Below are 15,477 nucleotides of genomic sequence, written 5' to 3' on the forward strand. Positions count from 1 at the left end.
TGAAGGAAAGCCCACCAATTGATGAACAAGGGTTTGAAAGAGATTGTTTGTGAGTGTTCTTTGTATCAAATTGGCAAGATATGCACTAGAACAAAAGTTGTGAGAGAGGTTTTTGAAGGTATGAAAGAGAGCCAGTGACTTATATCCTCCAATAGTGATGAAATTGGGTAGAAGATATGTAGATTTCTTCCAATATCCTAATGGATAGAGGATGGGTGGGTGTGTGTGTGCGCCCGTGCACATGCACCCGTGTGTGTCTGCGTGTGTGCATGCGCACGTGTGTGCGTCTATGTGTGTGTGCGCGCACGTGTGTGCTTGTGCATGTGTGTGTGTGCGCGCGCGCGCGTGCATGCGTGTGTGTGTGTGAAATATCAAGCAAAGTAGTCTATGGGAACTTGTAGAGTAAGGAAGTACCCATTAAGAAACAAGTGATGACAAGGTGTGTATGTGTGTGTGTGCGCGCGCGTGCGTGTGTGTGTGTGTGAAATATTGAGCAAAGCAGTATGTGGAAACTTGTAGAGTAAGGAGGTACCCATCAAGAAACAAGTGATGACAAGCGAGAAAAGTGAGATATAGAAGAAAAATGAGAAGGATAAAAAGTGTTCAGAATGAGATCATAGACAGAAGAGAAGCTTTGGAACAAGAGAAAGAATAAATCTCAAGATGCAATAGTTTCTTGAAAGAGAAAATCGATAAATGGTTGGCCTTGGCCAAAAAGAAGGAAAATTAGCCCAATCAAGAAAATCATTCAAAGGAGAAGATAAGGAAGGATAATACAGCTAGACCTTGGAGAGCCTTTGTTGATGGTGGAAGAACCTAAGTCATTTGAGGAAGAGGAAAAATAAGATCAGGAGTCCATTAAAACTCAAAATGTTATTTCTAACAATATTTGCGAGTATTTGTTTATAGGTGTACTAGATGAAGATGAAGATGAATATAAGAAAGAGAATAACAAAGAAGGGGATGTGAATGTAGTGTATAAATATTGTTATGCGTATCTAGCCCAATATGGTGAAGAAGATGTTGAAGAAATAACAAAGGTACTTCTTGTATTTTCTAATTTTATGGATGATGAATATGCTAATAATTGTATTCGCGTGATGAAGATGAAGACATCCAATGGTAATGTGGCATATGAACAAGAACTAGAATTTTGGAACCTTGTAGTTGAGCAGATGTTAAGGACACAATGCAAGAAGTGGAAGAAAGATCCAAGTAAAGTCTGGAATGCAGAACATAGCAATTTTTTGGGTTAAAGGAGTCTAAAATCAAGCAAACTTGTAGATCACATCTTAGATGGAATTGACATTTTTCTTTTCGTGGGAGTATAGTGCAAGAACACCCATAGGCCTATCATACCTCCAAGGCTCAAAATCTGAAATTTTATCCCCTTTTGTGTAAGGTTAGGTGTACCAATAAGGTCATCTTGGATAATTTGTGAAGTTCTTGTGTCATTAGGGCAAAAGTTGCTTATTGCCAATATTATCAATGAAAACTCTCCCTGTAACTATAAATTACTAAAAAGTTGTTAAATGATTAATTTACAATTGGAAGTAAGATGGTTGGACAACATAATTAGACTGCACCAGTCTTTATGTAAGGCTCCAACTTGATTTTAGACATTGTTAGAGTTTGGGATTAAAGTTCGAATTCATTTTTAGCAATTTTATGTGTAATTTCTTGTAGCTTTATTGATAAAGTGGAAAAAACTAGGAAATCGATGAAAAGTTGTGTTTTTATATCATATTCAATTCCTCTATTTGTTTTGTGAAAGTTATGAATTACAACTATTGCATTTCAAATCCTAGGTTTGATCAATGAATGTGTTGTTTTAACCATGGTTTGTATAAATGGTCCTACCTTATTTAGCATATGTTTTATAAGGGCCAAAAGGGTATCCCAAAATAGTTTTCACATTCCCTTTAACAAGAATCTGAAGGAAATTATGATTAAAAAGGCTGAATTGATATCCCACCTTCAAGGCCTAGTAAGGAGGTTAGTAAGTTCCTTCTATACTAAGTAACCCTACCTGATATTGAAATATGTTTGTGAATGGCCACATGGGTATCAAAAATATGTTTCCCTTCCTACAGATCAGGTTTGCTCTACAAGTAATGTCCAAAAGTCATTTTTGAAAGGCTACTGGTAAGGATGAGGGTTTGTAAAGGAAAGAACTCACCAATTGATGATCAAAGGTTTGAAAGATTGTTGCTTGTGAATGTTAGGAGTGAGGGTTTGTGAAGGAAAGTCCACCAATTGATGATCAAGGGTTTGAAAGAGTGATTGTTTGTGAATGTTAGGAGGCCACCCCTGCTCTACATCACAGGGACTACCATACAACCAACATGAGATCCTCTCCATCAATCATTTAATTTGCAAGATATTTGTTGATCAAGGTAAGTGGAGCATCAACACTTTTCCAAGTCTACTTTGCATCAACTCCTCTTATATGAGCATGCATAGTAGGGTGTTATATTCACAAAACTTAGAGCCCGTCCAAGGATAGCAACTAATTCGGTGGATTAGTTGATTGGAAAATCGGAGCTATTTCTGTTTATTGAATATATTTGTAGAAGACTTCAAACCAAAAAACTAGCAGCCTTGATTCATTCATCTAATATTTGTACAAGATTTCAAATAAAAAAACTAGTAGCCATGCTAATGACTTTGGGGGAAAATGTTATCTTATGCTGTTTATATACTAATCAGCACGACTGTCCCCTTATTGCACAAACATAACAAACAGCAGAAAATAATATTCAAAAAGTTTCAAGCCTCTTATTATTTCACAAGTTACACAAAACATGTCTTAAATTTCTTGAGTAAAAGGTCACTAAGAAGCCATGCCCCATTCTTGAAAATCAGTCTGATGCTTTGCATAAATTAAACATAATTAACCTTAGCAGTATCTATAGGCTGGAAATTTTCTTGATCCAAGATTTTAATTGGATCAAAATGAAAACCGAGAATTTTAATTTTAAAAATATCTAAGATTGATGATATTTCGGTTTTTAGAGTTCGTTGGACATTTATATGTTAGAACATGTATTTTCCTATTTTAGAAAATCACAATTTTGGACGGCAAACCCCAAGAGTGATCATTCTAATAGTGTTAGTTCATACATTATCTCTGCATGAGATGCCAAAACTAATACCTAGCCTAATTGTGAAAACCAAGGCACTCCCCCTGGCTAAACCTTACCTGATACCCAAGCCCTTCATAAATTACACTACCTCCTCTGTGCAAACAAGTATCCACTCGGTACTTCAGAGATGAAAAGCACTGGCAGTCTGCTCGCAGGGCTCCCAACTAAAAACCATAAGCAACATGAAAGTGAAGTTATGATGGCTACCGGTCATCACATAATTGAAGCCTTTAAGGCTATCAGGCATGAGTAGCAGCAAATACTTCTTGTTTATTCAGGCCAGTTATGAGAAAATTAATATTATTGACTATGCAAGGCGTGTAACACAAGGCACGAAAGAATTACTAGGGTTTACCCCTAGTAAATAGGGCTACAGTATCCAAACATGTGTTTCAATTATTAATCTTCTGAGAAACTAAGACTTCACTTTCATTTTCCACCAACCACTAAAATTAGTTATACATTGAATCCATAATTATAGAGTCATATTAAATCAAGAACACAAATATATAAGAAAGCATGCATTCAATCATTTTCATAATCATCACAATTGTACCAGGTATTTTCAAAAGCCTATAGTTATTTAAATATTTCAACTTTCACTGGCCTAAAAGTATCTGGCTGACAAGTCGATATTAAATATATTACATAGAGGCATCAGAGACTCGCATATACACTCCCGTCTCTAGCATGTGCAATACAGCATTGGGAATTTCTTCCTGTCAAAAACGAGACTGAAAGGGGTACTAATTGATACAAAATTGAGCAGAGCTGATATTTTACCAAATCATGCCAAACTAAAATGCCCCTTGCATGTGTACCCGTAATTCACCAAACTGATCGTCGCCTTCTTCAGTGTCCAATGACAGACGAACGGTATCAAGTCTTTGTTTCAGGACATCGATAGCATTAATAAGCATCTCAGAAGCTTTGATTGCTCCTGTAGATTCAACAGTGAATATAAAACTGTCCTCTTTAGGAGTAATAGTGAGGAGGCCAGGCTTTCCCATTGCCTCTGCTTTCTTTAAAACCTCGTCATCGTATGTGTAAGCTTCCGCATCATGTATAACCACCTGCATAGATAAATTACAAACTTCAACAGATAATGATAAAATCTCATTAAAATTGGGCCTTTAATTAAAGTATTAAAAAAATTAGAAAATACTGTTAGGTTGAAACTGTGTAGTTTTTGAGTCAAACACATTGATCCATGAGTCGCAGATAGGTGATGTCCTGAGAATGCCCATTCATTCTCATGACAGAACAACTCATGAAATACAGCTAAATGTGTTTGAGACAAAAACTAGACAGTTCAATTCTAATAGCAATATCATTATTGGACTTATCCTGATAGCAATATCATAATTTGACTTACTGTGGAAAATATCTACTACATATCTATTAAACAAGTTATAATCATCCTGAAATATGGGTAACTGTGTTTTGCAACAAATACTAAACAGCTCAATCCTAACAGCAATATTGGAATTTGACTTACTGTAAAAAATATCTTGTACATAACAGCTAGAAAAAATATAATCAGTATTAAAGCAAGTAAAGTTAGGTTGTATTATATTACAATTATTAAATGAGAAAATAATATACCATATTATGTATCTTCAAATTATGAACATTATTGTGTTGTAGATATTATATTTATTATCTTCTATTTTATTTATATTTTATTGCAATTAAATTGTTATGATATATAAGCTAAATAATTTTTATTATTAATATTCTTAAGGTATGTTCTATTTTATTTTATGGAACTTGGTATCATATTATAATTATTCAGAGAGAACCTGATATCATGCACATGTTAAGGAATGTAGAATCTAGATCAATTGGTAGATAATAATTTCAGATTATTTCTATGGATTTATATCTCAGATTTCATATCCTCTAAATCTGTGAAACAGAGATTTATATATTCGTTTGAACTCAACCTTAATTCCTTACAATCTTTACAGAATTCTCTATCTTATATATAATGTGGATTTGCAGATATATATGAATCAGATTTCCTGAGACTGCAACTTTATAATATTTTCTGCTAAGAAAAAATTATAATATGCAGATGATGACTGAAGGTAAGAGCATTGCCAATGTTACCGATGCCTTACCCAGCCGCATCATTAATTGAACTGAAGGCATTTCCTTATATGGAATGGACGGGCTGAATTTTTTAATCGATGGTTGGGAGTACATACAAAGGAGTGGACGACCATCCAACACATCCAGACCATTTGTTTTATCGCTGATACTTCGTTATTTGGAATGCATTTTCCACTCGCAAGTTTTTGGCCTACATCAGTTGGTAGGTTATAGAGATTTTAAAATTGTGAGTTGGCAAAAAATTATGGATAGAAGACTGGGCAATTATGATGTTAGGCAGGACATGCGATGCAATCAAATAGCCGATAAGGCTATTTAATTGGGGAGACTTTGGCTGAAATTTTAAGTCTGTGTCAGCAAACAGTCTGTGCCGGAAAAACAAATGTCTTTCAGAATGTATTACTGTGAATGATTTTTTGGTGCCTAAATTTTCCACCATATTGCTTATTGATTATTTGGTGCCCAGGTTGCAGAGGAACGAAGCCATAGTGACCCACCAACACTGGTTAGGTAACGAGCTGCATCGGGACTACCCGAAAGCAAAGATTTTGGATTTGAGATTTTCAAAAACCACAGAGATGCTTGAAGTTCTGCAGCAGCCCCTGAATTTCATTCTTAACGGATTTGAGTGACAGTAGATGTTTTCTTCCAAGAAGTCTTCCACAAAGCATCCAATGGATATAATTCTGATTGAGATTAAAATTTCATACAACAATTTAAGGGCTATTTTATTAGATTGGAGAGTTCTACAACTTACAGCAATTCTATAGTGAATGCTTGCAAGATATGGCCATAGATTATGTTAATTATTGTTAATTGGACAGCTGTTATTTCTGACCCGGAAATAGCAGTAGTATTTATGAGTAGCTTGGACAGCTGTTCGTCCTTATCTATATATAGCAGCATTAGTTATGGGTAGTTTGGACAGCTGTTTGTCCACTTGCTGAGAATTAGTAAATGGTTGTTATGCAAGGATAATTATTTACTAATTTAGTGATTCCCTTTTGGACACCTTGCAACCAATTCTATTATTGGCTTTTGAGTTGTCTTAATCTCAGCCGTTGGTTTGATTTAATCTCGGTCGTTGGTTTTCCAACATAGTAGTATAAAAAAGGGTCATTGGGTCATTTGAAAAGTAATTTTGTAGAAGCATTTGCAGTGATAGCAAATTGTCTTACAGTGTTAGCAAGGGCGCAGTGTTAGCGTGGGAATAGCAATAGGGAATATCAGTAGGAGAAATTAGGAGGTTGTCAGAGTTCTGCCAATGAGAGGCTAGGAATTTTGTATCTCTTGATTTGCTGAAGTTTAATATAATTCCTCATCTGTTGAACGGTTTTCCCTTAGGGGTTTTTGCCAAGGACAATTTGTTTGAAAATATTGTGTTCATTGTGTTGTGAATTTCTTTCTGTATTTTTATTGGTGAAGTTGCAGTTGTATTATTTTTCGATATTAGTTGGGAATTTATTTCCAGCAGTTTAATAATCGTTTACGATAAGAGATTAATAATCAGTGACTACAATAGTACTAATTTTTACAGATTATGCAACCAATGGTTTCACATAATCCCTTAAGAAATACTTAATAATGAGCCATGTACAGACTGAGGCAGCACACAAAATATATTTGTTGAAAAAGCTTTAGAAACTTTCGACTACGAACTCATAATCTTGGGCAAAATCCCCATGGCTGGCGCTGATGGGAGCCATAGAAAAATTGAGCTGATTCATCAAAACATATTTTCGAACTAATTTTGCGACAAATGTTGATGTCACAAACTCTCGCAGGAAAAATGCATGCAAAATGTGGAAGCAGGATAAAGATTGCAAACTGTTTGACATAATCCCTTGTAGGAATATTGTCTTGTGAAAAGTAATGATTCCATAATATATATATATATATATATATATATATATATATATATATATATATATATATATAGAGAGAGAGAGAGAGAGAGAGAGAGAGAGAGAGAGAGAATAAAACAAATGTAGTTTGTAGACATTGAGCCGTGCTCCATACCCTTGTGCTAACATCATCGTCACGTTGTGGCTCCACAACAGACAACGGGCATCGATCAATGTATAACATAGAAATGTTTTTTGTCATAGGTATTGAGTACAAGTGCCATAGTAGGTACGCATGACATGGATTTAATAATAGGGTTCTAGAAAATTTAACTTAATTGCTGAATTCCATAATCGCTGCCCAGTACAAGCGAACACCAATGGCATGCGAACCAATTGTTGAAGACGTGTGTCAAAATCCGAAATAGGTTATATTTTAGAATGTGTTAAAAATAAGGGACCATAACCTGTAGTCATGATTAGTTTGTATACTTTAAAGAGTTCACTATGTGGAATCGTAGATATATACATCGAAGTGTTTGACAAAATGTCATAACGAGATTTCATTACAATGAAGGAAATGAAAGATTGCGAAAATGTACAACGTAGATTTTGGGGAAAGACTTCAAAGCAATTTGAAGCAAACACAACTGACAGCAGTATATCAAAATTCTCCTGCTGGTTACTTGAATTGTAGAAATATATTTGTTAAGGAAATTAAATGTATTTATATTATATTCTCATTTCATATCTTTTAATGAAAGCACATTATTCAAATATTTTCCTGTCAATTTACTTCTCAGATATACAATATAATTAGAAAAATACATCAGGCTTGAAAGATTTGTCTTAACCTTAAGTCTTGAAGATTTCTTGCTTGTTGAGCTGCTTGATTGTCTCCTTTATTTGTATCTCTACACTATGTAGGAGCACCTTAGCGTGATTCAAACTGGACTTGAGCTAATGACCTCCTTGATCCCCATTTTTGGCCATTGCATCTGCATTACTACTTTTATTCCTCAATAAATGTACTAAAGAAACATCAAATGTAGGGAATATAGATTTTGGCAAGCATATTAATGGGATGTCTTTATAAGATTTATGTTTCAAAAGAAAGTTGCATTGATAGGTACATTAAATCTTGGCATTTTAGAAATAAAAAAACAGATACTTGTAGTATGCCTTCTCTTTAGATAACTCAGGAACTACTGCAACTATTTTTCATTTAAGATAGTAAGTATTATGTCAGTGTTAGATTTTTGTGTAAAGATGAAAATTTATATACATTCATGAAAAAAAGAAAAGAACTACAAGAGCAAAACCCACAATAAAAAAAAATGAACATACACTTGCAACAAATAGCATTATTTACACAACTTGTGATATAGGATCCAACAAAATTTCAAGAGATGTCAAAAGCACCATTCCTCCCATAGTTCATGCCACTGTGAGCCCAATCAAGAACAAATAGATTGCATCCAATATAAACAATGTAGACATAGTCGTGATGGATCTGGTGAGTTGATGTCACACTCCTCTCCAGACAACCACTATCTGTTCTAGATCTCCAGTACTGTTTGCATCTCAAGTTTCATACTTACAACCCGTTTCTTACTTTAGATATTTTGCAATTATTTAATCTTTCAATCATTCTAAAATTTACTATGCTGAGGACAAGATCGATTTTAAATTCAACTAAGGCCAAAGTCGAGACCTCTGTATAGTTGATGTTCTCATAGGTGATTATTGTTCTCATAGGTAATTGATAGTCACCCTTAAAGTAAAACAACTTAAATTAATTAAAGTACTCATAAAGTGTAATATCATTGTTATGTACCATATATCTCCAGCGTACCTATTGCAGACCAAAGTGCGATTGCTTGTTATATATGTATGTACATAGATACATATATGTATGTACATATATACATACATACATACATACATATATATATATGTGTGTGTGTGTGTGTGTGTATGTGTGAAGAAAGGTAGTCAAATCCACAAAGGGATATGACTCCCTCGTCACAGCCCTTCATATTCCATGGGGAATCATAGCCCTTCGTGGCTTTGACTCTTCCTTCAAATCGACTCTAAAACATCGACCATTAACTTATGACTTAACAAAGGCAACAATTAGTTTGATTTGATATCACCCAATTTAGGGTTACTGTCAGAGAGAATAATCTGTTTTAATAACAGATCAATAATCAGTATTATTATAAATATTCATTTATAATTTGAGGTTTATATATATGTGACCTATATTGAAATTTCACAATAACATACATATATATTAAATATAATACTTTCTTCAATCTGAATTTAGCTTCTCTCAACACTCCCTCTTAGCAAAAGAGGATTGAGTATCTAATAATAGAATATATTAGATCTTGTTATCAGATTTCCAGCACTCTAGGACAACATTGAAATGAAGTCTTATCTAGATAACAATTGTAATCCTAGAACAACTATCAAATCATCAATGTCACTATTTAACCCAATATGGTCCACCATTGATATATAAATCATCATGACTAACGACAAATTTCAGGACAAAAATTTAATGTAGTCTGTCATGAAGAACAACTATGACAATATCATGATGTCTGACACAATTCGGGACAACAACCTAAGGAAGTCAACCATGATAAGAAGCTATCAAGATTTCCAAATCAGTTTGCAACAATCTTAGTGATACCAATTCAACACATTCAATATCAAGATATCCGGCACAATTTGGGACAACAACTTAATACAATCAATCTTGATACATTAGCTATCATAAATTCCGGCACATCTCAGGATACACAAGTTAATGCAGTCTATCATGATAACAAGTCAACTATTGTTGAGATCGTCACCTCACAATAGCAACTCACTCTTACATCACATGAAATGTCGTCACCTTTCATAATACACATTATAGTGCATTATAACTTCCAAAAATATTCATGAATATATAAATTTACACAGGATTGAGACAATTTTGAAAGCATCACATGAAAATTTTAAGTTACAATTTAGACATACCAAGTTTACCTCTGAAGTACTATATTTTCAACTTTGCAAGAGGCTTGGTAAAAATGTCAACACTTTGCTCTTCAATGCTGATATAATCAAACTTGATAACATTTATGTCTACCATATCTCTAATATAATGGTAGGGGATTTCTACATGCTTGGATAGATTGTGAAAGACTGGATTTACAGAAAATTTGATGCAGCTTTGATTATCATAGTGAATCACAGTGGGAATCAAGGGCTTCACAAATAGCCCAACTAGTAACTTCCTTAGCCATACTAGTTCACGAGCTCACATGGCTGCTGCCATGTAGTCAGCTTCGGTAGAACTTAGAGAAACTGTTGATTGTTTCCTGCTAAACCAAAATATCATAGCCAATCCAAGGCTAAAACAACACCTGGTAGTACTTTTCCAATCAATAGAACTACCTGCCTAGTCGAAGTCAATACCCATGAAGTTGTATCTCAACCTTCTTATACGTCAAACCAAGTCTAATAGTGTACGTAGATATCTCAGAATATGCTTGGCAGCCATTAGGTGAATCTTCTTAGGTTTGCACATGAATTGACTTAACACATTAGTAGTATAACAAATATCAGGGCCAGTGTTTACCAAATACATAAGAGATCCAATAATTTCTCTATAGTAGGTAGAATATGTTGGTTTTGAGTCAGCCACTTCAATCTTAAGCTTATGAAGATTTGTTTTCATCGGAGTAGATAGAGGTTTACAATCCATCATACCAAATCTAGTCCAGCTATCAAAAGTGTATTTTCCTTGATTAAGAAAAAATGTATTTCTCCTTTGGTCATACTTCTAGACCTAGAAAATAGTGTAGAATCCCTAGATCCTTCATATCAAATTCAGCCACAAGTTCTTGTTTGCATTTGGCAATAAGATGATCTTCACCTATTATTAACAAGTCATCAACATAAAGAACAAGAATTAACATGTCATCATTAAATATTTTGAAATATATGTTAGGATCAGCCTCATTTTTGTAATATCCTAGTTTGGAGAGGTAGTTGTCTATTCTTTCATACCAAGCCCTAGGAGCTTGCTTAAGACCATAGAGAGTTTTCTTCAGTTTGCATACATAGAGAATTTTGACACGAGTAAAAAATCCTTCAAGTTGTTCTATATATACTTCTTCTTCAATAATATCATTCAAAAACTCAGTCTTGACATCCATTTGGTGTATCTTCCACCTTTTGGATACTACAATGGCAATAATGGCTCTTACAGAAGTATATCGGATGACTAGAGCAAAGGTCTCTTCATAATCGATTCCGGCCTTTTGAGAAAACCCCCAAGCAACAAATCTAACTTTGTGTTTTTCAATGCTACCATCAAATGCATATTTGATTTTGCTTTAACCATTTTGAAGATACAACTGATTTTTCTTTAGGTTAAGTACAACATCCTAGACATCATTCTTGAGGATGGATTGGTATTCCTCGATCTTAGCCTCTTTCCAAGCTTGACATGTCAAAGCCTCTTCAACATTTGACAATTCAATTTTAGTAAGCTTGGTCATAAGTGCAACATAGCATATTTGATTTCTTGTTCTCTTACTTTCTCTAAATACTTCATCAAGTTCCACATTATTTTTTTCAATCATCTTTTCTTGTTGTTGGAAATTTCAGCATTTTCAAGATTAGATGATGATGGAGGTTCATAATTTTCTATAATATTCTCCCTCTGATTCTCAATTGTATCTAATTTTGTGATTGAATCATCTTTAGTGTTTAGAGAGGGTTTAACAAATATTCATTTCTTGCTGGAGGGTTCTAGTTTAGTCCTCTTTTCCTTGGGAACATAAATGTATACAAGGCAACCAAAGATTCTTAGATGGCCTAATTTTGGCTTAATCCCTGTAAAGACTTCTTCAGGTTTTATATTCTCCAAGATCGAGTGGCGGCATCTATTCTAGATGTACAATGTTGTATTTGAGGCTTCAGCCCAAAATGAAAAATGTATGTTTTGATCATGCATCATGGCTTTTGCAGCTTCAATGATGGTTCTGTTTTTCCTTTCTGCAACTCCATTTTGTTGAGGATTATAAGGTATTGTACTCTCCCTCTTAATCCCAACAGAAATGCAGAATTCTTTGAAGTTTTCAGATATATATTCACCCCCATTATCTGATCTTAGAATTTTTATTTTCTTCCCTGGTTGATTTTCCACTAAGGCTTTACATTCTTTGAATTTCAACAATACTTCATTTGACTTTGAAGTTTTAGAAATATATCCAAGTTTTCCTAGAATAATCATCGACAAAGATTATACAATACAAAAATTCCCCTAATGATGGCGTTGATATTGGACCACATGAATCAATGTGGAGAAGTTCTAGTACATTTTTTGACTTATGTTCACTTGGAGGAAAAGACAGTTTAGAGTTCTTCCCTAAAGCACAACCTTTACAAAATTCCAATATGTTAAGATTTTATGTGAGGTAATCCACTAGTTATCTTTCCTATAGTAGGAAGGGCACTGTACCAAAGATGTCCTAATCTTCTATGCCAAATCTCATTATGATATGATATTTCATGGCTTAGTGCATGTTTTTTATTATCACATAGTTTATATAAGCTACCATCTCTAGATCCTATAGGAATAGCATTTTTAATGTTAGAATTCTTAGGCCAACGTAACACTTATCGTCATGGAAGGTATGTGATAGCCTTGATCAGCTAGACCTGAAATAGAAACCAAATCTCTTTATGCCTGGTACAAGAGAACATCTTTTAATTATAAAGTAACTCCAGTTCTTATTTGAATTGAACAAGTCCCTATTCCCTTCACTGGATAGGTGGAATTGTCTCCAATGGTGACTTCTTCAGTTAAATTGCCTTCAAAAGTTTTAAATTGGTCCCTAAATCCGGTTATGTGTCTTGAAGCTCCGCTATTGATTATCCAAGTGTTTCTATTTGAGTTTAATTCACTTGATAATGCTAGGTAGAATACAAGATTCTCAATTTTTGTAACTTCGGCTATGGTTGCTTGAGCTTTCTTTCTTTCTAGGCAGAACCTATGAGTATGTCCAAACTTATCACACTTGAAGCACTAGATCTTAGGGAGATCTTTGTTTTTATGATTTTGGTAGTTATTTCCTCTCTTTCACTTAAACTTTTTTTCCTTCCCTTTGATGCTAGATTTTACATGTAATGCCTAAACTTCTCTCTTTATCTAGCACTATTCCTCTTGAAATTAGTCTAGATTCTTCTAGGGTGTAGTTATTCTTGAGTTGATCGAATTTAGGTACAGTTAGACAACTAACACACTCAATAAAGGATTCCCAAGAAATTGGAAGTTCTCTAACTGCTATTAGTGAAAGTTCCAAATCTTCTACTTTATTTCTAGTTGAAACTTCGGCTATGGTTGCTTGAGCTTTCTTTCTTTCTGAGAAAAACCTATGAGTATGTCCAAACTTATCACACTTGAAGCACTGGATCTTAGGGAGATCTTTGATTTTGTGATTTTGGTAGTTCTTTCCTCTGTTTTACTTTAACTTCTTTTTCTTCCCTTTGTTGCTAGATTTTACATGTAATGCCTAAATTTCTCCCTCTTTATCTAGCATTATTTCTCTTGAAATTACTCTGGATTCTTCTTGGGTGCAATCATTCTTAAGTTGATCGAATTTAGGTACAGCTGGACAACTAACACACTCGATGAAGGATTCCCAAGAAATTGGAAGTCCTCTAAGTGCTATTTGTGAAAGTTACAAATCTTCTACTTTATTTCCAATTGTAGTAGAGTTAATCTCTTAATTCTAAGATTCTAATAAAGTATGATGAAATAGATTCCCCTTTATTTATTTTAATGCTTATGAATTGTCATTTTAGAGTTAGCATTTTTCTTGCATTATTTATCTCGAATGTACCTTGAATGGTTTTGAATACTTCATGAGCAAAGGTGAGATTTGATAATATGATTTTTGACAAAATCAATGATTATTTTCTTAGCCTTATTATTATATCTCTTCCATGTTGTCTTCCCAGGTTCGCTATCAGGCATCTTCATAGTTGTTTCTATGAATGAGTCTAACTCTAATTCTTGGAGTATTGCCATGATTCAAATTTTCCAAGAGATAAAGTTCGATGCACCTTCAAGTCTATCTTCAACTCTAATACCACTCACCATGATTTCTCTTCTTTAATTTCCTTTGAATCTGAAATTTTGATTTAAAACTTCCTTATCTTCTATATTATTTTTCTACCAACCTAGCTCTGATACCATGTTAAGGAATATAGATCAATTGGTAGATGATAATATCATATTATTTCTATGAATTTATATCTCAGATTTGATATCCTCTAAATTTGTGAAATGGAGATTTATATATTCGTTTGAACTCAACCTTAATTCCTTAACATCTTTACAGAATTATCTATCTTATATATAATCTGGATTTGCAGATATATATGAATCAAATTTCCTAAGACTGCGACTTTATAATATTTTCTGTTAAGAAACGATTATAATATGCAGATGACGACAGAAGGTAAGAGCATTGCCAATGTTATTGATGCCTTTTCCAGTCGCATCATTAATTATATATATATATATATATATATATATATATATATATATATATATATATATATATATATATATATATATATATATATATATATATATATATATATATATATATATATATATATGTGAAGAAAGGTAGTCAAATCCACGAAGGAGACATTTCTCATGAAGAGACGTGTTTGTACGGTTAATCATCATTAGACAATAATAATTTGTTAACAATAATATAAATAACCATATATAGACGTGTCTATACGAATAATCATCATTAGACAATAATAATTTGTTAACAACAATATAAATAACCATATCTATATATATATATATATATATATATATATATATATATATATATCAGAAAATTTGTCTAAATGATGATTTACCATCAACAATGTATCTCATGATCAAATCAAATCCGACTAAAGCTACAAACTCAACACACCCTCTTAGCAAGGGAGGATTGTTATAGAACAAAGAGCTTGTTAAGGTTGTTTAGAAGACTTCGTTTCATTGAACTCCTTGCCCTCATAGCAAAGTAAGGAATAGCTTCCCATTTTCCAGCGGACTAAAGCATTGGAAACTGCCTCTTATGTGCCTACTTTCAAAGCCTTGAGTGATTATAAGCAGACAAAGTAACAAACCTGATTGGTGTCTTCGTCAATTTTAAAAACATTTGTAGGACAGCTATCAACTCACTTGCGCTTCTCCTCAAGGGTTAGGCTCTCCATCAAATTCTCATTGATATGAATATCAGGTGTGTATATAAAAGTGATCGTTGCAGCTAGCGACCATTTGGCATGGT

General features: G+C 33.7%; 1 protein-coding gene and 1 pseudogene across 2 annotated transcripts in view; both read right to left on the reverse strand.

Annotated features, from left to right (window-relative positions):
* Positions 1–3,654: 3,654 nt before the first annotated feature.
* LOC149540278 (DNA-directed RNA polymerases II, IV and V subunit 3 pseudogene) lies at positions 3,655–15,364 on the reverse strand (annotated as a pseudogene). The gene is made up of 2 exons (XR_016356379.1): positions 15,317–15,364; positions 3,655–4,219 (listed from the first exon to the last, which is right to left on the reverse strand). The product of XR_016356379.1 is annotated as a DNA-directed RNA polymerases II, IV and V subunit 3 pseudogene (transcript).
* The window catches only part of LOC149540279 (DNA-directed RNA polymerases II, IV and V subunit 3-like), a 35,604-nt gene continuing 28,090 nt past the window's right edge, over positions 7,964–15,477 (reverse strand). Inside the window, exon 3 of the mRNA XM_089801419.1 lies at positions 7,964–8,103. Within this exon, the coding sequence (XP_089657545.1) occupies positions 8,050–8,103 (54 nt within the window). The 3' untranslated portion in view covers positions 7,964–8,049. The remainder of the gene's footprint in view (positions 8,104–15,477) is intronic.

The sequence above is a fragment of the Cupressus sempervirens genome, chromosome 9 (assembly GCF_028749045.1).
Source record: "Cupressus sempervirens isolate cs-2001-9-10 chromosome 9, ASM2874904v1, whole genome shotgun sequence".
Taxonomy (NCBI): Eukaryota; Viridiplantae; Streptophyta; class Pinopsida; order Cupressales; family Cupressaceae; genus Cupressus; species Cupressus sempervirens.